Source organism: Neocloeon triangulifer, unplaced genomic scaffold, assembly GCF_031216515.1.
Source record: "Neocloeon triangulifer isolate White Clay Creek 2 clone unplaced genomic scaffold, ASM3121651v1 ptg000004l, whole genome shotgun sequence".
Classification (NCBI taxonomy): domain Eukaryota; kingdom Metazoa; phylum Arthropoda; class Insecta; order Ephemeroptera; family Baetidae; genus Neocloeon; species Neocloeon triangulifer.
This window is the reverse complement of record NW_026775547.1, coordinates 4,672,747-4,694,574: the sequence shown is the minus strand read 5'-3', so window position 1 is coordinate 4,694,574 and position 21,828 is coordinate 4,672,747. Positions and strand designations below refer to the sequence as shown.

The following is a 21,828-nucleotide window of genomic DNA, read 5'->3' as shown; positions in this document are numbered from 1 at the left end:
ATAACACACATTTTTAAATTTAAAGTTAATTGATTTAGAAAGCTTTTTTAATTTCTGTATTATTCTGAGATTTTATTCATCTATAATATATTTTGCAGTCTTATTAATTGACTTAATTTCTATAATTGATGCCTTAATTTTTTTTTTAATTAATTTGTTTATTTTTTTTAATCATAGAGTAAATAAATTTGAAAATAAATGAGAAAATTAGTGAAAAATAAAATTATTAAAATATAATGCTGTCACCTTAAAAATATTTATTTTGAAAGTCCCATTAAAAGACTTGTTACATGTTTTTTTTTTTTTTTTTTTTTTTTTTTTTTTTTTTTTTTTTACCGAAGAATTGATTAAATTCAATTTGAATTTAAAATTTTATCTTATGAAAAAATATTACGTGCTTGTGCTATTTTGAACGCAGGCGAACTAAAACAAGTAACAAGTAGTGAAGGTCAGTGTCAGATTAGAGCAAGTCTGATCCACGTGCGCTGTTATGACAGATAAGATGAGAATTTTTGTGCGATTAATTATGCATATTGATTTTAATAATCAATCAGTCAAATGTGAATATAATTAAAACTTGTTGCAATGGATTGCGGAAGTTTTTGTGTGTCATCAGGACTGTCCGTTGACCCGATAAGTGATAAAAATGCAAAATATCATGCGCGCTTCAGAAAGACAACAACTCGAAGGTGGTATATAAATGAGCGGTTCTTTGAAATTCAAATCAACCGCAGCCCCAACACAGCTGAGCAAGATGAAAGCTTTCATTCTCACCCTAGCCATAACAGCAGCGTCTGCCTACAGTAAGTTAAAAGAATACGTTTTTAATTAAAATTAATTTAATTAAATTAAATTTTTAAAAATTATTACAATATTCGTTTTTATTCCAGCCTTGCCTGAATGGCGAGTTGTTAACGGCACTGATGCTCCTCTCGGAAAATATCCCCAATTAGTAGGATTTTTATTTCTTATTTCAAGTATTTTAAATATCTTATTTTATTCGTCCATAGATTTCTTTGCAAAATTACAATTCTCACTCCTGCGGTGGAACAATTCTTAACGAAAACTTCTTTATGACAGCAGCCCATTGCGTTCAAACGTAAATTCTTTTTGGTAAACAATTTAAAAAAAAATTAAATTTGAAATTAGGTCAACCACCTATTTAAAAGCGCTGGCTGGCACAAACGCCCTTGACCAGGGCGGCACCCTGCACCAGGCTGTCCAGATCATCACCCACGAGGCCTACGACCCCCTCAACCAGTGGATCAACGACATCGCCGTGGTCAAAGTGGACCCTCCTTTTGTGTTTGACGAATACACTCAGGCCGTGGTTTTGCCCGCGCAGGACCAGGAGAGCGCCGCTGGATCAACCGGGACCCTCGTTGGCTGGGGCCTGAGCGAAGTAAATTATAATTTTGGATAAATTTTGATCTGATTTTTTTTTTATTCAATGTAGACGGGTGGATTAATAATGAATATCCAGCAAGAGGTTGACTTGGTCGTCTACTCGGACGAGGAATGCGACGCAATCCATGGGGGTAGACCTCACCCTACTAACATTTGCGCTGGAGTTATTGGAGGTGGCAAAGGGCAGTGCAGTGTGAGTTTAAATTAATGTTATTAAATGGTCGGAAATTATGGGGAAAAATACAACCAAAAGATTTTTTCCTTCCAAAATAAATATTCAAAATTTTGCATTCAGAAGAAAAATTTCAAAATTAAAGTTGTACTGTCATCACGAAGGAATGACAAGAAGTAAATTAAGAAATCAAAGATTAAAATATCCTTTTTATGAACAATGTTTGGCTCAAAATTAGAGAAATTTTGTCTCTTTTTTATTTCAATTAATTTATTAAAAAATATTTAATGCATTTTTAAGGGTGACTCTGGCGGTCCGCTCTTTGTGAACGGCTATCAAGCAGGAATTGTGTCCTGGTCAAGGAAACCATGCACGATTGCACCCTACCCAGGCGTTTACACCGAGGTTTCACCCTATGTTGACTGGCTCTTGTCAAAAATTAACTGACAAACAGCAATAATTTTGTAGCGTTTTTATATCCTTTTTTTATATAAAAAATATTAATAAAATGTTTTTGCAATCATTAAAAACAAAGCAATTTTATTTAAGAAAATTTACTATTTTTTTTTTTATGAAAACGGAATGTAAACAAAATCTTTAGTAGTTTAACAACAATATAGCATAGCGTTGCTGGTATTAAAATCAATGAGAATGGAGTAAAAATAGCAGATGAAGAAAGTTCAGTGAACCAGGAATGAGAAACTCCCTGCTGAACGAATTTCCATTTTTCCCAAAAAGCGTGTGATTTGCAGAGCCGCAGCCTGCGTGGTGCACAAAAACCGCGAGAGCTGTATGGATGAGTGACACAGTTGGAGGCGCAACACCGATGACACGCTCGACGGCGCCCTGTGCATCAACCGAACAGGGGAGTGCGCCGGACAAAAATCAGCGTAGCACTTTCTTTTGTGGAAAGCAGGCTGGCTCCTCCTGGCATCCTGCGAGCTTGGTTTTGCACAAGTGACGGAATATAAAGGCGACCGACTCTCGATTAAAGACACAGTCTTCAGAATGATCTCAAAGGTTCAGGTGTGTAAATTCACGCTCACAGGTTTTAATGAGAGATTTACGCTTTTTAATATTCAACAGGTGCTCGTCTTTGCTGCGGTGGTTTGTCTGGCCACAGTTTCGTGCTACAGGAAACCAAGTCATGGTAAATATTTAATATTGATTGATTTTATAATATTAAGTTTTGATAACGAAATTAATATATTTCTTACTGTCATTAAATAATTACAATTTTTTAAAGATCACGGAGATGCTGACGTAGCCGCGACGTCGGGTTTCAGTGGGGGTGGGGGTGGAGCTGGGGGTGGGGGTGGTGGAAGTGGTGGTGAAGGAAAATTCTACCAGTAAGTATAAAATAAAATTACTATTAATAATTCTTTTGGTCATAAAAAAATGCAAATTTTTAAATTTAAAAATATGAAATAGTGACATTTTTCTGCACTGGAAAGCTCCAGACCAGGTTGAGTTTGGTCACATTGCAGAAAGTCCTTCTGACTGGGAGCAAAGATTTGAGAAGAAAGACGGCCACCGCCATCAGGGCAAGGTCTTGGAGATGTTCAAAACTTAGCATGTTGTAGAAAGAAAAACAAATTTAGTAAAAGGAATTTTCATTTAAATGTGGAGCATGAAGTCGTTAAAATAAAAACTAACTAGAAGTATAGAAATAGAAATAATAGCATGAACTGCATGAAATAGGTTTGCCCACCACCCTGAGCACGATCTTTACGAGATGGGCTATCATCGTGGAAATCACCACCACTATCGGGAGAGGCATGAAAAGGCTGCCCCGCATGCTGGCCAATTTAAGACCAAAGTAAGCGAACGCCTGTTGAACTTGGTGTAGGCAACACGCATGACACACAGGTCGAGCGGTTTGCATTTATTCAGCATTGTTTGTGGTTAAAAAGTTTTAGAAATTTATTTTGCTTACTGAACTCTTTGCTCATTAACAACTTGCTTTCAAGGTGCGCTGGGGAGACAAGAAAGGAGGGCACGGCGAACACTTGTGGGACTACAATCACGACGGACACGATGGACATGACGTGAGAATAATTTAATATAATAAGGAGTTCTACATTAATGCTGGTTTTTCTGTAAACAGGGTGGAAACTAATTTTGACGGAAAAGATTTTGCTACAAGAAACAACCAAAGGAAATTCATCCTGATACTCATCTTTGTAATTTTGTCTTCACCTCATTGATTTAGAAAGTTGTTGTTCATTTTTGTGATTTATTTTGTTAAATAAAAAAAGAAAACAAAAATTCTAGTTAATAAATTTTATTTATTTACAGCACCCGTAAATTGTTTTCCCTTTATAAAGACTATTTACAAAATATTATAGAAATATAAAATATTGAAAAATTGCAAACTATCCTGATTTTTGTGTGTTATTTGCAATCATTTCCCTTATAAAATTCAAACTTGCCTCGTCGAAAGAATTTTGTTCCAAATTTGGGTTCGAAATTGAATCTCTTCTATTCCAGTGCTCATATTTAAATCCGCTCTCTCTTTTAGGAGGCTCCATGAAACTGGGAAGTTTGCCATCATTTCTCCTATTTGCATAAAATTCCTGCGAACCGACCGTTTCAAGATCGGTAGTGGAGCTGATATATTTTGGGCCGTAATCAGGCGGAAAAGGGCTTAGCGAAAATTCTGAAGGCGGTTCCAAGGGCTTGGTTTCATTTTTGGTTGCTGGATTCGGGGTTATAGATTCGACTATTTCCCTTGCTGCCATTTCTTCTGGCATAAATTCAGAGAGTTCTACTGGAGATAGCGTTTTAAGTGTGCTAGGCGGCGGTGGATTTGCTGTTCTAGGAGGGCCATTTTTATAAACCGGAGGGCCATTGGAATACCCTGGACGTTGGAGCTTTGGGGGTTGGTACTGGTCAGGGTAGGGGAAGCCAGGAGGAGGTCGTTTTCTTGGTCCTGATTCAAACGTTGGATGATAGAATGGTTTTTTAGAGAAATCTTCCTCGTTTGATTCTGCAGAGGCTGCAGGTTTTGGAGCGGCTGTTCTTAAGACCACTTCAGCTCCTGAATTAATTTCTACGGAGGCTGTAGGTGCAGGTTGCGTAGGTTTTGGAGCTTTTTTCGTCGGTGGCGGTCCCTCGTCTTCATCTTCTGGTTCAGGCACGTAGACTTTCACGTGTTTTTTCGGGGCCACTGGATGCTTGTAAGGAGCGTAATGAGGGTAGGGAGGGTAGGAGTGCACAGGAGGATAGCTATGGTGGCCACTATAAGACTGATAATGAGGACGAGGAAAATAGAGCGGTGGTGGCTTCGGGTACACGTAGTGATAGTAGTGGTGCTTTTTGGTGGTTGCTTCTGGAGTTGTGGTTGGTGCTGGAGTTGTGGTTGTTGTTGTAGTTGTTGTGGGTGGAGGCGGGGGAGGTTCAGTGACCGTCTCCGTGTACTCCTCCACTGAATAACCCTCATCCTCCTCTTCTTCTTCTTCGTAGTGATGTTTGGGGTAAGGTTGGTGATAATTGTGCACAGGCTTGTAATGGTGTTTAGGCTTATAGTGGTGTTTAGGCTTATAATATTGAAAGTGATGAATAATCGTTTTATGTACAGGCGGAGGAGGTGGAGGAGGCGGGGGAGGTGGAGCTGGGGTTTTCGGCTCCTCAGGTTTTTCCGGTTTCTTTTCCTTGGGATAAATTATTGGACCAGGGAAGAAGAGAGGGAAGAAGCCACTTGCTGTTTGGGCACAGGCCACTACGACCTAGAAACAAATTCAAATTAAATTTTATAATTTATAGCTAAATTGCCTATACTTATTGATTATAAAAAAAAACTCAACAATATGCGCAATGAATTTGATTTTCTTATTAAAATGAAAAAAAAATAGTGTTTTCGTCAAATTATTCTAATATTACATATCTGTAATTTTACTATGGAAATGTATTTAGTCATTAAACTCATTACGAATTTAATACAAATAAATAAAAAAATTATTTTTCTTACCAATAGTGAACAAGCAACTCTCATGCTGGTCTCGCGATCAATTGACGAGCAATCGCAACTTCTGAACCGATACTGCGCTCGAGGATGTGTAGATGAAGATGAGAGCGGATAACGGAGAGCGCCAATTAGCACTTCATTGATACACTAGGTCACTGGGCCTGCTTGTTTGACACGTTTGTCTGATCAGATGCATCAACACGTCACATTACGTTGTGAGAACATGAAAGTTTTAAATTAATAATCAAAATATTAAATTTTTTATTATTATTTGAATAATTTTGAAATTAATTAATTTGTAACAATCTAAAGATATCGAATCTCTTCATATGTTTCATGTCTCACAGCCAACTTATTATGAGAAATATTTAAAAAAAAAAAAATCTAAAAAGGTTGATTAAAGATAAAATGAAAATTTTCCAATATAACATAAGAAAAATTTCTATCGGCTATTAATTTTATTTGAAAAAATTGAATAGCTCAATTACCTATTATTTTCAAAAGAAAGAAAAAAAAGGACATTAAAGCACTTATCCAGGAAGAGCAAATCAACTATGTCGCTTCAGTTGGTAAACGCACGTTTTTAGGCAAATAGGCTGATTTCGTTTGTTCTTCTCGCGTTTTCGCACGCTTGGCCGCACAACCACAAGAGCCACGTAAAAACAAGCAGAAATAAAAGAAACCGCCGAGTTCTGACCCATTGGTTCCACAAGCGGCGACCTGGCCTTTTTGCTACCGACATAATGTGAGGTGGAGTCGAATGGTTCTGCATTTTGGCGGTGACAGTTGGCACGATGGTACGGACTCGAAAGCAAGTAGATATAAAATAGACTCGTGGTAGTGAAAATGGCACCAGTTGTGCTTTGTCTGTACGCTCATCGACATGGCCTCTCTCAAATTTGTAAGTACTAATATAATTTTTGAACAATCTTCGAGAAAGTTGAAATATAAATATTAGAAATATATAATAAGACGACAGAATAAGGCATATGTTTTTGATTTAGAAACATTCATTGTATGTAGGTATCAACTTTTTTTTATATAATATTATTTATAAATCTTTGTTTAAATTATATATTATTTCAAGCTTTTATCGATACATAAAATTCCAGTTTTAAATTATAAAAAAAATAATATTAAATTTAACTTTATTGTTTGAAATGTAAAAATATTATATTATCTCATTTTCTTTTGAATTAAAGTTTTCAATTTTAAGTAGTTAATTTAATAAATTAAATATACTAAGTAAGTAATTTTTTGAGTTGCAATTTAAAAAAATTTAGATGATTGTCTTGGCCGTGGTGCTGATCGCCACCCTGAGCACCGTATCAGCCCGAATATATCTTCTTGAAATCGACGACGGTGAGTCTGTTTTAATTTTTGTGTACAATAATACTTTTTGGAAGAGCTTCAAATGGTTGGAGATGAAATTGACATTTTATTTGAGCCTACCTTTTTGTATGATGTTGTTGTGGACCGCAGAGGACGCGATGATGAGGCACAAAAGACAGGGGTTCAGGGCGCCGTACGAGGACCGGTACAGGGCAGTGCCGTCGAACCACCGTCCGACGCACGCCGCAAAATCAGGTGGAGGCGTCTTCTCCTTTGTCAAGACCAACAAACACGGGCACGTCTCGTGGGGCGTGCGACACCCTGCCGGACGTCAACACCACTGACCTTGAGACTTGCACGATAAAAAAAGACCCCCACCACGCACAAATTATACGATTTTTTTATGAAAGCAAAATGTGCTCACACAAGAAATTTCCCCAAATAGGTACACAACTATATATTTTTTTAAATAACTGTAGAAAAAACTTACAATTTAATAGTAAAAATAAATTGCATGGTTCACAAGTATTTTTTTATCGCTGCCAAGGTTGGGCAAAGTCGCAAAAGCAATTTTGCTTTTTTGATCATCGTTTTTTTTAATAACTTTAAAATATTGATTGAATTTGATCTTTTGCTATTTTTTTCGCGTTATAAATAAGCAATTCCGACCTTTTACAAGGTCATCAGAGTTAAATTAATTATAGAAAAAAAGAAGAAAATTTAAACATAATCACGAAATTTAAAATATTATTTTTTTTTCATTCCTACCAAAAACTAGTGAGTAATTTAAAATTTTCCAAAAATATTATTTCCCCGCAAAGGATTGTGTCCAACCTTGTACTCTATTAACTTGAACGCATGACTTTTAAGTTATAAAACATAATTGACATAGACCCTTAACACTTTAGACTGTTGACTGATTGGGGAAAGTTTAAAACGGTTCCTCCCGTTCGGCTTGAAAAGCGGTTTGCATGTTATAATAGGGCTACACTATAAAAAAAATGGCACAAAAATATCATTCTAACAAGATGTAGTGCATGTTCGGAGCAAATTGTATAAATATAATTTTGCTAAGTAAAAAGGACACTGGAACTATCATTATGGAACCAATTTTCATCCATATGATAGTTTGATAACTAATTTCTATAAATTTCTTTAGAAATTTTTCAGAATGGTTGAATAAATAGGATTGATTGCATGCTTTTAAATTTAATCTGATTATTGAGTTTAAAGTTTAATAGAAAATAATTCAAAAAATATTAAATTATCTATTATAATATTTTTTTTGCGTATTTTTCAGGACAAGAATTCCAGGCGCGAATCCAAGAGGAAGCCCCTCTGAGCCGCGCTCGCCGCAGCCCCGGCAAAGAAGGGGTGGTCGGCCCCGTGCACACCTTTGTGAAGACTGACAAGCACGCTAATTTCAAGTGGGGTGTCAAGCACCACGTCGGCAAGCAGTACGCTGGCTAAATTTCCCAAACTTGCTGATTGACCCGTGATCTCATCAATTTTGTCGCGTCCGTCTTGTGAAACTGTTTTTAGATTTTGAAATTAAAAAATCTGTTACATACTGAAATGTTTATGATATAAACAAGGATGAACGCGATCTCAAATTTTTGCGTCGCGATCAGCGGCAGTGTTGCGATCTGCGATCGCGATCGCGATCCTGTAAATTTAAAAACATGCGATCGCGATCATGCGATCTTGCGATTTTATTGCGATCATTTCTTAATATACTGCATTAATTATTTGATGGCCGATTTATATCATATAAGTTTGTCTTTTGTTGTTATGCATAAATTTTTTCAATAAAAAAGGTTTACAATAAAAAATTTAATTTTGTTGTCAGCAATATTACAATATATTTTGTTATAAATAAAATTACTATAATTTAAAAATCATAGTTTTAATTGATAGAAGACACTGTAATGTCTATAATTAGGTACAAAGCGACATAAAAAAATTATTACTTGAAATCTTCCCAATTTAAAATTAAAAAAAAAATGTGAAATTTATACTTTTTCTAGCAATATGAACGGATAAACTTGAATATTATTAAAATAGCCTTCTGTTATGTTGAGTACTTTAATGATACTAAATTATTTTTCAACTTTGATGGCTCAGAATGCTGAGAATTACTTTTTTATTTTGATGTGATTCACTTGTGACTAATTGGCGAGTCAAGCATTTGAGCTTCGGATTGATTGATGGCCTTTCTGCGAGATAATATTACACGACGAGATTATCTCACATGTCCATAACATGCGCAGCAAGCAACCCACACAGGTGTGGCTTCCCCATTGAATACAAAATAAATAGCTTTCCTATCTCGGTTCATTCAGCCCGAAGTGAAAGTGATTTTGGATGGAGAAAGGTGTGTACAATCTTCCGCTAGATTTTCACGTTTTTTTTTTATTATCTTCGAGCAGTACAGAGAAAGCTGCCGCTAAACAATCTGGAGCGGCCAACGAGAGTAAAAGTGGTGCAGCACCTGACCATTAAAATGAAACTCGTCCGAGGCTTTAGATATATTTTTTATACAAATTTTTATTTCTCCATTCATGCTCTCCACAGAGAGTATACAATAATTGTCACATGTTCTTTTCACTTAAATTAATTAAGGAGGAGGGATTTTCGCGAGCAGTCACACTGAACGTGGGAAATTTTGAGTCTTTTCAGTTTGGGGGGGGGGGGGACGAGAATTTGTGCAGTTTTGAGGCTCGTAGGCTTGCCCTTTGGCAACTCAAACTAGCCTTGGTACTGCTGAGGGGCGGCCTGCTGCTGGTACTGCTGAGGCTGGGCCTGTTGGTACTGTTGGGGCTGCGCCTGCTGGTACTGCTGGGGGGCATATTTTCTGGCGGGGGCGGCAGCACGCTGGGCGGCCAGGGTGTTGGCGGGGGCGGGGGTGGGAACCAAAACCTTGATGTCGGTGGGCTCACGGATAACCTCAGCCTGGGAAATTTGCAAATATCATTGAAATTATGAATAATTTGAAAATAAGCAAAATTAAAGAACCACGAAGGTATTTATTTGCATTGATTAAATTTGAAATTTAAATATATTTTATGCATAAGTTAGGGGAATACCGTAAAAATATATAACATTGTTAGCAAAATTCGTGCTAAAATAATTAAAAACTTTAATTCAATATTAATTTCCAAAATATTGCCGTTTAAATACTGAATTAATTAATTACGTAGGGACATTTGATGTTCAAATTCATTTGGCTAGAAAATGGAAGGCTAAAAACTTTAAATTTTTTATGTACCAAATAGTTCAAAAGTTTAACCAAACAGAAAATTTTGAAAAAAAGCTCATAATTTAAGTCCTTTAGTTTAATAAAATGAATTTTTTAATAAAAATTTTACCTTGAATCCCTCAGTGGGGTCAGCGGTGTAGGTGACAGTGCGGATGTATCCGTCAGAATCGACGACGCTGTAGCTACCCTTGATCTGGTTTCCCTCACGCGATTCCTTGCGGTTCTGGTAGTTGGTGTTCAGATCGTCCTTAACGTCGAAGGAGAAGTTGTAAGCGGGATTGGGCTGAAAACAGAATTAACATATTTTTTACTCCTATAAAATTTTTGGTTATGCAAGCTGGTGTGAAAGCCGGCCTATTAAATTATGCAAGCAAGTGACATTTGAGCGGTAAGTAGATTTGACATTTAAATTCACTCTGGTTCGAATCGCGATTTATCTCGGAAGCCCGCGGGGAGTAATTAGTAGGCGCGGCGATTGTAAGCAAGCGATGAATGGAACTGATAATTTATCAAGGCTGCCGGAGAAAGTAGTGAAGGAGAATGATTTTGCTAACGGTTGATCGAGCTCATCAATATTGGTTCTCACGGAGATCTGATTGCATCATAAAAGGAGCAGTGAAATGAAAGGTGTGAGAAAACTCGTAACTTCCAAGATTAAATCGTGAAATATTTTTTTCTTAAATTTCAATTGGTAACGATAAAATGATAATTTTAACATTTTTATTGCAATAAATTTTGTTTTGAATAAGTAAAAACTGGTAAAAACTAATATAAATTGAACGTTATTAATTTTTTTTTTTATAATTTTTGGAACTTACGTCGTAGTCTTCCTCAAGGGGCTGCTGCTGCTGTTGTCCAGCAGGACGACGAAGGGCGGCAGCGGGCTGGGGACGGGACTGAACAACCCTCTGGGCAGCAAGGGCGTCACGCTGGTAGTCCTGGATGGGGTTGGCAGCGGGGGCAGGAGCGGCGGCGGGGGCGGCCTGGCGGTAAGCGAACTGGGCAGGGTTGATGGCCACAGGAGCGGGGGCGGCGGCGTAGGCGGGGGCGGCAGCATAAGCGGGGGCGGCAGCATAGGCTGGAGCGGCGCGATAGATGGTCTGCGGCAAGAGAAATCAATAATAATTACTTGGCGGATAAAAGGAAAAGTAATTAATTCCGATCGAAGAGCGCCTAGTTTGGAATTAAAAACTTTTATTGGAGAAGACTGCAGGGGAATTAACTTTCATTTCCGGCCACACTGGGTTTGCTTTAGTTTCAAACTGACGAGATTTCTCGTGATTAGCAGGTTATTATTTTACGATCGAGGTTTATAATTTTCAGACTGGTTCTGTAAGCGGCAATTGGATAGAAATTGTAATAAAATGCACCTTTCATTCATTAAAAAAAAATTAATTTGGTATAATTATGAAAAGTGGCCGCTAAATTGAAGGTAAAATAATCCTTTCTCTTTAAAGAATGAATAAAATATAGAAATCTGCAAAAATTATACAGATCAGCATGATGTTATTTTAAAATTTGAAATTGGATTAAAGATAAAATAGAACAACAAACTTTATATGCATGAATTCTATAAAATAATGAGTGCAATTTTTCAAATTTAACTTTTACAAACTTCAGTGATTGTAAATTAGTTTAAATACTTTTTATTCAAAAGGATTAATTAAGTAATACCCAAAATTAAAATAAAATTCGTTGGAAACTAAATTGTGATAAAAGGTAATATTCCAAAAAAAAAAAATAATAAAATTTATATTCAACGAAATTAATTAAATCATCAATTGCTTCAAATACCTGCTGAGGAGCGGCGGCCAGTTGCAAGGGTTGTTGGGCGGCGGGGGCGGCAGTGCGGTAGATGGTAGGAAGGGCACGAGCCTGTTGGGCAAAACCGGCGGGCAGGCCGGGGGCGGCAGCGATGTACGTGGGGGCAGGTCCTTGGGCCACGTACTGCTGAGGTTGCACGGGCACCACACCAGCGTGGGCCAGGCCCAGGGCCGCTATCAGAAGCGTCGCCTGAACAGACAAATAAAAGTCGCAGGTGAGTAAAAAATTTAATGAAAAAAAATCTCAGGGCAGTCGGACTCACCTTCAACATGTTGGTGTGCGTTTGCTTGGAGAACTAAAATTACTGCAGAATGTCGATCGGAGCCGCCGGTTTTATAGGTAACGAGTGGCTGCATATCACGGTGGGCGGGGTGTTCGGAGAAAGAAGAAAGAACGGCAGGACCCGTTTTCAGAATATACACGTACGGGAAGGTACTCTCACCAGAGGTAGGGTGTGAGGATTAGTTTACAGCCGCTTCTATTAATAATTATATGAATGTGAGTCTACGGCACGTCTGGTCAATATATTTAGGTTTTATATAAAATATTAATATTTTCCGAATATGAAATATAATTAATTAATTATAGCAAATTGACTTCCTTGGCCAGATATAGAATGTAAATCAAGTTAACAAATTAATTTAAACGACGACTTTTTCAAAAGCGCAGTATATAAATTGAAGTAAATTGATCAATTTTATGATAATAACCTGTTGAAATTAAAATTCTCTATTAAAAAGAGGTGAAATTCCAGTCGAATTTCAAAAAGATTATTCTCAGGCAAGGTTATTTTCATTTTTTTTTTTTTTTTTTAATAAAAGTTTGTTTTTACAAGCATACTTATCTTTTTTTAAACTTTATGCAAGTTCAAATACAATAAACCATAAGGATAAAATAAAATTTCTATTTTTAATTATTTATTATAAAAGATCTGTTTAATTGAAGCTAAAATAATTTCAAGAAGAAGAAGTTGCAACGATTAACGATTTAATTTTTTATCACTTATTTCATAAAGGTTTCAAAGAGTAAATCAATATAAATTTTAATATGCAAAAAGTTATAAAAAGCTTTAAATTTAGCAGTAGTCTACACACATGCATTTATGATTTGAAATTTAGTTTGAATTATTTATGTTAAAAAATAGTTTTTATTTAAATAAATATTTGTAAAATAAAAATAAAATTATTTAATTTTAAAGAATATAAAATTTTAAGTTTTAATATGTATTTAAAAAATTATAAAAGCGTTATTATATTTTGAACTAATTAATTATAATTGAAAATTATTTTAACCATGACTAGCTCCTGACTAGCTTGCTAAGAATAAACAACAATAATATGCTTCTAAGTTTTGCAAAAAAATATTTACGGAGAGATACCAACTTTAAAATATCAATCAAATTTTTGCTACGAAATTGTTTTGGTGATATTAAAACAATGTGTAAGATCATGATCTAATATCTGGAAAGGAATAAACACTTGATTGTTTCAAGAAACTACAATACACATTCAATTATAGATTTTCACTTCAGCAATTGATGTTAATTTTTATGACTTATAATGTTTAATACAAAAAGAGTTTTCAGTGCACAACTACCAGTTTTGCATAAATTATTAATCGACATGAAACAGCTGAGAGCTGCATGAAATTGGGTCTCTTGGTATCGTGTTGTCTGTTGGGCATCTCGAATGACCTGCACCTGCACGACGAGTTTTATTTCCTTATTCAGAAAACAAACGCCAGCCGGCCGGTGAGCAAATAAAGTAAATAATTGCGCTATAGTTTAAATTAAAAAAAAAGGACGGCTTCATAATTGTCGCGGCTAAATAGAAATAATATAGCCTTTTTGGGGACGATTGATTTCACATGAGCAATCAGGGAATTATTTTTGCGTAACGCCGTCAACCGCAAATGACTCTAAATTTTGCTTCCAGCCAAAATAGAATTTAATACAGAATATCCGGAAGAATTATCAATTTGAGGGAGTTGATTAGAAAGAAATTATTTTGCAAGACGCCGATTAGTAAAACAACTGTTGCAAAATTTATAATTTTTATTTCCAAGTACCAAACCATTGATTATAGTTGCAAAGAAAATGTTGATTTTTTTTAGTTTAAACTAAAATCCATTCTGACATTCGATATGATGTGTGTCAATCTGTACAAAATATGTGCAACTAAAAATTAATATTTTTTAAATTTCTAAAATAAAAATAGATTTTTAGTTTTTGGAGAGTTATTACTTATATTATAAATTCTTTTATAATGATTAATGAAAACTGTGTGCCGACTTTATTATAATTTTCAAAATAGGAAAATCGTGCATATAAATTAAAAAAAGAAAACTCCTCATAGCGAATGCCAATTATTAGCTTTTATTAACTTTTGTAGTTACAGGAGAAAACATAATGGAAATGTCGGCGTTATTGAACTGCACGAGCCAGCAGTAAATCAATCAAATTAAATTATTTGCCATTCTCCGTTCGGGCAAAGAGTTCAAGTAGGGTGTGTGCAAAACTGTGGGAGAAGATTGATTCGGCCTGATATGCAATTTCACACTCGCCGCGTTCGCAGTGCACAAAGGGTTATAATATTAAAATCAGAATTGAACAAAACGGTCTCGCCCTCGATTCATCCCAGATGCATTGATGCGATTTTACATGCCTGGAGCTATATTTTTTTTCTCTTCTGGTGAAAGAAGAAAGAAAAAAAAACTACACCAGGTTATAACATTGGTTAAGTAATGGAATGGAACGCGAGTAGGCGGACCTCTCTGCAGCATGACTGGTCAATAGAGGAAAAAGAAAGAAATTGGCACGTGGACCTTCAGACTGTTTGTTTCTTGAGCAACTCGCGGCTGCCGAGGTGGACCTGCGAATATTTTTGTAGAGTTATTGTCTGGCTGGGGAGTGGAGCATTTTATTTAAGCATTTCTTCCATCAATAAAAAGAACACGCAAAAAAATTTAAGAGACTGGTGGATTGCTTAACGAGAACAAATATTTATAATCTTTTAAGTGGCTTTTATTTCAACAAAGATAATGCAGAATTTTTTTTATCTCCATTTTTATAGTAGCAAACAAAAACAATTTTTAAAAATTTGATTTGATTGAAAGAATTGACTTAATAAAGTACATAATTTCTTCACATTTTAATTGAATAATTTTACCTTTATATAGAATTTAGGGAAAAAAGATTGCAATTTCTAGTATTTAAAATTTTCTTTTGGATTTACTCACGTCAGATCCGTTTGATCAATATTGTTTTTTTAACAATATTTTTCTAATCATTTATAAATTTACTCATAATCAGCGGATCACTTTAGTTTTAAAGAAAAGGACAACAGAGGCAATAAAGTAATACTTTTTATCAAATTACCGCAAATTATAATATATTATGGGGTTATATTTATATTTAAAATGAAGGAAACCATTTTATATAACGTTTTTTATTTATATGTTATATGTAAAGGCTCAATAAAGTAAATATAAACTAATAAATTAAATTTCTTATTATAAATAAAGTAATTAGATTTTATTAAATAAATCTACAAAATTTGTAAAAGTATTATTTATTTAATTATATTAAAATAAAAAATTATTATTAAAAAATATTTAAACACTTAGTTGCTTAAATGTGCAGCTATATCAAACAAAATTATAAGTTATTATACAGCTCTAAATTAGTTACAAATTTGTGTTTATTAATGTATCAAATTATTCAAATACTTGAAAATAAGGTTAATACTTATATTGCAAGTGTGTTGCTTGATATCAGAATTGCTCATCTTAAAAACGACATACAGTCTCCATTTTTTATCTTGTATATAATTATATTATCATCTGAAGAAGATTTCACCAAGAATAAATTCGCTGATCTAGATCTAACAATGTGTGCGATACGTTTTACTCTGCACAGTTGCTGAAAATGATCGCAAACTTTCAAATTCCTCGCACGAAAATACGAATGATCGTGGTATGTAAACTTTAAAATATTTGATAAATGGACGCAATTAATTTTTCTCACTGGTGCGAATTTATATTCCGTATCGGCAGTCGGGCAGATGCGATGATTATACGCTCTCGATATTGACACACATCGCGCCGAGGTGCCATTGACATTGCTGCTCGAGCGTTGGGATTTCTTTCCACTTGGGTGCATAAAATACATATATTTGTTCCCGCGAGTGAACGCATGTGCGAGAATTGAATGCGCTCGAAAGGAAAAAAAATCCAAGTGCAGCACAATAATAAAATCGTCTCTCTCGTTCGGGGATAATCACGTCTCGTTTCACGTCAGGGGCAATAACGAGCAACTATATAAAGAATTTTACTCCGAGAGCATTAACGAATGCTCGCATTAGAGTTGGCTCGGATGCAGGCCCCACCGGCAAACACTTTCACAAGAGCGCGCGCGGCAGTGATCCCACGACCCGTCGACTTCCGCAACTCTTTTTCACCTACACTCGTGTATGGCTACTTTATTAGCACAAATCTCTGGCATGGTACTCGCCGCAAATCTGGTAAAAATACATATTAAACTTAACTGAAAGATGCATGGTATGTAAAATTTAAATAATATTCAAATATAATATACCGATAAGTTAAATAAAACGTATGTTTAAAAAAACGACTTCTTTACCAGGTATTTATACTATAGCTGCTGTAGATGATCAAATCAATGAAATTTTTAGCCGAAAAGGTATTAAATTTTTTTACACTAAAGTGAACAAAATCAGTCATTTTTGTAATTAAAACGCATTATAAAAATATATAGTAAAATGTTATAAATTTGTGACTTTTGACCGCAAACCTGCATACAGTTTTAATCCAGACGGTATATTATTTATTTTATTCAAAGAAGTTGAAACTTGAGGAGATGAATTTTAATTTTTAAATTTTACATTATAATTTAGCATCTATTCAAATTTTTAGCACCTTAAAAGCACTTCAATGCAATTGCGATGCTAAGTCTCTAAATTGGTATTGAATTAGAAAGGTTTTTTTTCTTTTACAGTCCTTCGAAAACCCGGAAAATTTTCTAAATCATGTAAAAACTGACTAAAATAAATTAATTATTTTGCTTAAAAAAGCAGTGAAATTTGCAATTATCTAATTGATTTTTTTCCGCATCTTTTTTCTTCCAAAAATTGTATCGTTCAAATGTGTTATAGAAAAATAACAATGTTTAATAAATTTGGATAATTGCCAGACATTTTTGCACCTCTCGAAGAAATTCAATGCAAGTTCTTTCTTTTTCTTTTCACTCTCTCGCGAGCATTTTGCAACTATGAAGGAAGTGTCCTTAAAAAAATTGCCACCTCGGTTAAGTGAAACATACACGCGGTGGCTGTGCGATCTAATTGGCCCCGATGGTTGGTCACATTCATCTTATTTGGCACGACTGGCTGTGCTCTCGAAAAAAGCGGCGTGCGGTTTCGTCAATAGAAAGAGGAGCTCCGTGCCCCTCTCTGGCGATATTTGGCAATACACGAATTCGCAATTTGCGAAGACGTCGCCGACCACCTAGCTGATTGCACCTCATAAATAAATTATGCTGTCTCGAGTCTCAACTTGACTCTCCTTTGCACATACATTAAAAAATATGAAAGGTAGTGGATATTTTTGAGCTATTGACATTTTTTTTATTTTTCATTTTAATGCATTCATAAACAAGATCTGCTTTCCTACATCTGTTGAGAATAATTTTTTTTAAATTCCAGAGTAATTCACAGAAATACTGCAGAGATTTTAAATTAATCGAATAAAACAAAAAACATATATATTTTTTTTGTACTGGAAAAAATTCAATAAATAAATAAATAAATTAGAAAAGAATATTATTTTTAAAGAAAACAAAATTAAAAAAAATTAATTAAAGTAAAATGTGATTTGTATATTTTCAATGAAATAAAAATTAACAATTGGAAATTTTTTGCTTATTGACGTTTCTAGTCTATACTGACAATTTTTAAGACGACACACGTAAGGCAAATTAATGAGAGTCCAATAAAAGATGGAACTGCGTTGCTCTCAATTGACATCAACATTAAATTACAATTAGACAGAAAGGAGCAGAAAGTGCAGTAATTATTCTAACAAGTGTGACGATTTTATGGCTTGTTCCCTCAGGTTACGACTTGCCATTTGTATATTTTTCTTAAGTTTGTATAAAAATCTGTTCACCGTTTGCTTTTAATTTATCATTTACAATGAGAGAGCTAGAAAGCCGCACCGCTTTTACCTTTAAAAACTAGCTAACATGATTTGTTTCCGACAACGCATCTATGTGTAAAAGCGTGACTTTGTGCAAAAATGTGCTAAATTTATGGACTTTATGTGTAATTGGTTTTTCCGGTGAATTAGCAAGCGAGCACTTTCGTTTTTGTTAAAATGTATATTGAATAAGAATAATTTTACAACTTCACAGGAAGAAAACACCTGCTTAAATACTGGAAACAATACGCCATGGTTAGAATCTGGAAAAGGTCCAATTGCACTAGCTAACTCATTTTTAATTATAATGTTATAATTGTACAAGCTATTTGAAGCTGAATTATTATAAATTTTGCAATATAAAATTTTTTTTCTACAAAAATTAGAGTCATAATAGTTTTAAATTTTGAATATGAAATTTAAAACAGAAGTTATTAATTATAATAATGTAAATATAATAAATTAAATAAAATTTAATAAAAAATTTAATTTTATATTTATATAATTTGTACTAATAAAAGTTGTTTTAAACATGTAATAACTTTATAAAAAAGGAGATAGAATGTTAAAATCATTTCAATGATAAGTTTATAGCCTAAAAAGGGCCTGTCAATTTACTACTTTTTTTTTGTAATTGGCGGGATTATTTTAACACGAAACAAAATTGTGTTTCATTTAATCATAATTATATTTTATTCCATCTCTTCTTTACAATGAGCTGCTCTAAACAGAGTTGTGCTACATAACATACTTTTTTTCCAAGCAGCTGTTGCTCATTTACACCATTGGTTAATAGTAAAAATAATATTATTATGCATTTCACATTGCTGTGTACCTATGATTTTCTTACGCCTTGCTCAGATGGACATGATTTTTTTTTTTAAATTTTTACATTAAATTACAAAGACTCTTGTTATCTAAATTAGCCATACCGAGAAAGAGGGGTGTGAGTGAATTTTTGCATTATATTTCACAACAACAAAGGGTGACGGGCAATAAAAAGTGGCTGCGTGTGCGAACGTCTCTTTTTGCACGAGAGGCTCCAAAGAATTTTTTTCCGTGAATATAAATATATATTTATAATTTTAATCATGTAAGCAACAACAATAATGGAAATATCCAGTAGGATTAGATACACCAGTCTTTATATTATCAAGTAATTTAGCAGCTATTTACATCTCGTCATTATGTGTATTGTACATTCCTAGAGTTTATTATTTCCATTAAAGTTAGACCCTAATATAATTTAATGCAATGGATTTTACAACTAAGACATTATACAAGATGTCACAAGGGGGCAAAGTTATATTTGGAAAACAACAAAACTTAAAAAGTACAAAAAAGACTTCTTTTGAAATTTCCTTCAATTGAGGCAGGCGTCACTGGATCTCCCAGCATAGTGTTTTTTTTTCATGTTAATTTCTGTACAAAGTCTACCGTCGTACACTTTTCACTTTGGTTAGCGGAGAAAACCAGTGAGTAATTATTATTGAAAATTTTTTCAAACCATATAAAAATGATGTTTTATGGCACAATTCCTGATTGAGAAAAATGTTTGTATTCCGCAGGCGACGATAGTAGTAGAAAACTTTGACAAAGTATAAATTTGGAAAGTGTTTTTTATATTTTTTGTAGAGTTAGAAATTGTTCCTTAGTAAGTAAACAAAGCCGTGCGTGTGATACGGAATGCGCAAAAAATTTCTTCTTGCCGTAAACAACACCCATACAAGTTGAGACAAACATAAATAATTCATCGCTTCCGGACTCGCCAAAACTTATGTATTTATACATCGATCTTTGGAACTTTTAATATACTCAAGAAGCGTGGCCGGCTGAAATCGGGCGGTTTGTCGATAAATTCACATCACAATGAAACCCACAGCAAGGCCAACACAAAACATCCAAAAGCCCAAAAGGTTTTTTCTTTACTTAAAATGTGTGTAATGGAAAAAAATTAGTGTTTTAATTCAGAAAGGGGTGCTGAGAGTGTTAAGGTCGTCGGCTGTGAAGGCAGTGATGGTGCTCATTGTCCCCCGAGACCTTGCCTCTTCTCCTCTTCTAACATGGCATCCAACTCATCTGTCAGGTTAGCTAACATGTTGCCGATGTCATTGAGAACGTCGGCTGGCTCCTGGCCTTCGTCGGGCCTACTAAAAATTCAATTTGTTAAATTAATATAAATTCTCTAAAAAATTATCAATTATTTACCTGTATGAAAGTGGACTTGGTTCCTGAACAGACTGCGACTTTTGCACCCTTTTAGGGGATGAAAATTCTGGAAAAGGAATAAAAATTATTTAATTTATAAAATGAATTCAAAATAATTAAAATGCCAACTAAAAATTGGCTAATTTCTCCAGCAGATTTTATAGTAAAAAGTATATTTCCTTTAAGAAAAAAAATATTTATAAAATATAACGTTTCCTTAAAAGATTTTAGATCCCTTTTGCTACAAAATAATCAAATTTCCAACTCAAATCAGAATTAAAAAAAAAAAATAATAATTATTGTGATTCAAATGATATTGGTTTAATCATTGAAAATTTTTTATATTGCTCAAATTTCTATAAATATACAAACCTGGATTAGGAGGCATTGGTCTGTTTGCCCGCTGCTTTATCGTCCCAGCATTTTCATTTGCAAATGGCAAGGAATCAGACTCGGTGCTTGAGCTTGACTGCAAAAGAACAAAATTTATTAAATCAAAATATTCCCAGATTTGAAAACCGACTCTGTACCTTAAAACTGGCATCAGAGCCATTCCTATTCTGCTGCATGGCAAGGCTGCCAATGAGTTCAGTCTCGTGCATGTCCCAGCCCTGATGTGGGGGCTGCTGCCTGTTGCTGGCCAGGGTCAGGGCTTCTAGCTGTTGCCTGGCAGCGGTGATTCCATTCTGCTCTGAAGTCATCACGGGATGGTCCATTCCATCACCTTATTAAAGTTAAAAATTAGAATTAAAATGAGTGAATGGAAAAAATCATTAAAAAATTAATACAAAATAATGTGTCAAATTTATCAAGTTGTGGTAAATGTAATTTAAAGAAGAATTAAATTGAAAAGGCAATTAGAAAATACTTCTAAAAAGTTCTTTAGTCTTTCCGCATTCAATTGCAAGATTTTTTTTTAAAATAAAATAGTTCAATAAAACCAATTGAAATAAATTTTACCTGGTCTGGGGAACCGTTTTGGGGGCGACGGAGGAGGTAGTCTTTGACATGAGGCATCGAACTGGACAAAATATTTCTCGCGCTCAGTCAATTCTCTTGGCAGGCTTTTGTAGGACAGCGGTGGAGGTATTGATTTGATTTCCTGTTTGCAAAACTGATCATTTGGCTGCGGTCTTGTTGCCATCACCTGTTGAAAATATTCATCAATTAATTGGACAAAGTAAAAAAAAAATTAATTGAGAATTTCATAGAAATGAGAAATTTAAATTAGCATAATGTTCCCAGGTTGCACTCAATTATCCCAGAGAAATTTAATTGGATTATCTAATTTGCATTAAAATTTGAACAAATCAATTTAACTACAACAGAAATTGGTGTATTTCAAATTAACAATTTTTTTATTATAAATTTGGTGCATATTTCTAAAAAAATGAGGTTATTTAAAAAAAAATTATTTATGGCACTTTGAATTTGACTGAGACTAAC

The 21,828-nt window shown here is 34.4% G+C and overlaps 6 protein-coding genes and 1 long non-coding RNA gene across 19 annotated transcripts in view; 4 read left to right on the top strand and 3 right to left on the bottom strand.

Moving 5' to 3' along the window:
* The first annotated feature begins 654 nt into the window (after positions 1 to 654).
* Positions 655 to 2,112, top strand: LOC132193631 (chymotrypsin-1-like). Its single transcript, XM_059614412.1, has 6 exons — positions 655 to 803; positions 891 to 952; positions 1,011 to 1,099; positions 1,150 to 1,402; positions 1,457 to 1,600; positions 1,880 to 2,112. Exons 1-6 carry the CDS (start codon positions 701 to 703, stop codon positions 2,024 to 2,026), a joined length of 798 nt encoding a protein of 265 aa, XP_059470395.1. The 5' UTR covers positions 655 to 700; the 3' UTR covers positions 2,027 to 2,112.
* A 111-nt stretch (positions 2,113 to 2,223) lies between these two features.
* LOC132193438 (uncharacterized) lies at positions 2,224 to 2,871 on the top strand. The gene is made up of 3 exons (XR_009441460.1): positions 2,224 to 2,605; positions 2,666 to 2,729; positions 2,826 to 2,871. It is a non-coding gene; the product is annotated as an uncharacterized LOC132193438 (long non-coding RNA).
* Position 2,872: 1 nt separating this feature from the next.
* Positions 2,873 to 3,855, top strand: LOC132193686 (adult-specific cuticular protein ACP-22; the record flags this gene model as incomplete). The annotated part of the gene is made up of 4 exons (XM_059614508.1): positions 2,873 to 2,928; positions 3,011 to 3,128; positions 3,550 to 3,627; positions 3,687 to 3,855. Coding segments are annotated over 4 exons (264 nt in total), but the record flags the coding sequence as incomplete, so codon positions are not given.
* An 11-nt stretch (positions 3,856 to 3,866) lies between these two features.
* On the bottom strand, positions 3,867 to 5,656 carry LOC132193437 (uncharacterized). Its single transcript, XM_059614106.1, has 2 exons — positions 5,550 to 5,656; positions 3,867 to 5,307 (listed from the first exon to the last, which is right to left on the bottom strand). Exons 1-2 carry the CDS (start codon positions 5,571 to 5,573, stop codon positions 3,955 to 3,957), a joined length of 1,377 nt encoding a protein of 458 aa, XP_059470089.1. The 5' UTR covers positions 5,574 to 5,656; the 3' UTR covers positions 3,867 to 3,954.
* Positions 5,657 to 6,331: 675 nt separating this feature from the next.
* Positions 6,332 to 8,721, top strand: LOC132193505 (uncharacterized). 2 transcript variants are annotated; one of them, XM_059614220.1, is made up of 4 exons: positions 6,332 to 6,447; positions 6,830 to 6,908; positions 7,029 to 7,133; positions 8,179 to 8,721. In XM_059614220.1, the coding sequence occupies exons 1-4, from the start codon at positions 6,430 to 6,432 to the stop codon at positions 8,346 to 8,348; spliced, it is 372 nt and encodes a 123-aa protein (XP_059470203.1). In that variant the 5' UTR covers positions 6,332 to 6,429; the 3' UTR covers positions 8,349 to 8,721. The 2 variants fall into 2 exon arrangements, with proteins under 2 accessions (XP_059470203.1, XP_059470204.1); XM_059614221.1 differs by lacking the exon at positions 7,029 to 7,133 and having other exon boundaries at positions 6,345 to 6,447.
* A 686-nt stretch (positions 8,722 to 9,407) lies between these two features.
* LOC132193402 (larval cuticle protein A1A) lies at positions 9,408 to 12,338 on the bottom strand. Its single transcript, XM_059614047.1, has 5 exons — positions 12,224 to 12,338; positions 11,932 to 12,150; positions 10,956 to 11,237; positions 10,247 to 10,420; positions 9,408 to 9,830 (listed from the first exon to the last, which is right to left on the bottom strand). The coding sequence occupies exons 1-5, from the start codon at positions 12,230 to 12,232 to the stop codon at positions 9,627 to 9,629; spliced, it is 888 nt and encodes a 295-aa protein (XP_059470030.1). The 5' UTR covers positions 12,233 to 12,338; the 3' UTR covers positions 9,408 to 9,626.
* A 6,511-nt stretch (positions 12,339 to 18,849) lies between these two features.
* The window catches only part of LOC132193311 (caskin-2), a 158,160-nt gene continuing 155,181 nt past the window's right edge, over positions 18,850 to 21,828 (bottom strand). For 11 of the 12 annotated variants that reach the window (XM_059613909.1, XM_059613904.1, XM_059613905.1 and 8 more), the window contains 5 exons: positions 21,343 to 21,529; positions 20,913 to 21,106; positions 20,755 to 20,851; positions 20,383 to 20,449; positions 18,850 to 20,324 (listed from right to left, as the gene is read on the bottom strand). In XM_059613909.1, the coding sequence (XP_059469892.1) occupies positions 20,198 to 20,324; positions 20,383 to 20,449; positions 20,755 to 20,851; positions 20,913 to 21,106; positions 21,343 to 21,529 (672 nt within the window). In that variant the 3' untranslated portion in view covers positions 18,850 to 20,197. The remainder of the gene's footprint in view (positions 20,325 to 20,382; positions 20,450 to 20,754; positions 20,852 to 20,912; positions 21,107 to 21,342; positions 21,530 to 21,828) is intronic. The other variant, XM_059613899.1, reaches the window with a different exon arrangement.

Coding starts and splice junctions, on each gene's coding strand:
- LOC132193631 (XM_059614412.1), top strand. CDS start 701: ATGAGCGGTTCTTTGAAATTCAAATCAACCGCAGCCCCAACACAGCTG. Junction 804..890: donor AACAGCAGCGTCTGCCTACA/GTAAGTTAAAAG, acceptor TTTTTATTCCAG/CCTTGCCTGAATGGCGAGTT. Junction 1,601..1,879: donor GTGGCAAAGGGCAGTGCAGT/GTGAGTTTAAAT, acceptor TGCATTTTTAAG/GGTGACTCTGGCGGTCCGCT.
- LOC132193437 (XM_059614106.1), bottom strand. CDS start 5,573: ATGAGAGTTGCTTGTTCACTATTG. Junction 5,308..5,549: donor GAGTTGCTTGTTCACTATTG/GTAAGAAAAATA, acceptor ATTTGTTTCTAG/GTCGTAGTGGCCTGTGCCCA.
- LOC132193505 (XM_059614220.1), top strand. Junction 6,909..7,028: donor TCTTCTTGAAATCGACGACG/GTGAGTCTGTTT, acceptor TGTGGACCGCAG/AGGACGCGATGATGAGGCAC. Junction 7,134..8,178: donor GACGCACGCCGCAAAATCAG/GTGGAGGCGTCT, acceptor CGTATTTTTCAG/GACAAGAATTCCAGGCGCGA.
- LOC132193402 (XM_059614047.1), bottom strand. Junction 10,421..10,955: donor CCCTTGAGGAAGACTACGAC/GTAAGTTCCAAA, acceptor TTCTGTTTTCAG/CCCAATCCCGCTTACAACTT. Junction 9,831..10,246: donor ACCCCACTGAGGGATTCAAG/GTAAAATTTTTA, acceptor CAAATTTCCCAG/GCTGAGGTTATCCGTGAGCC.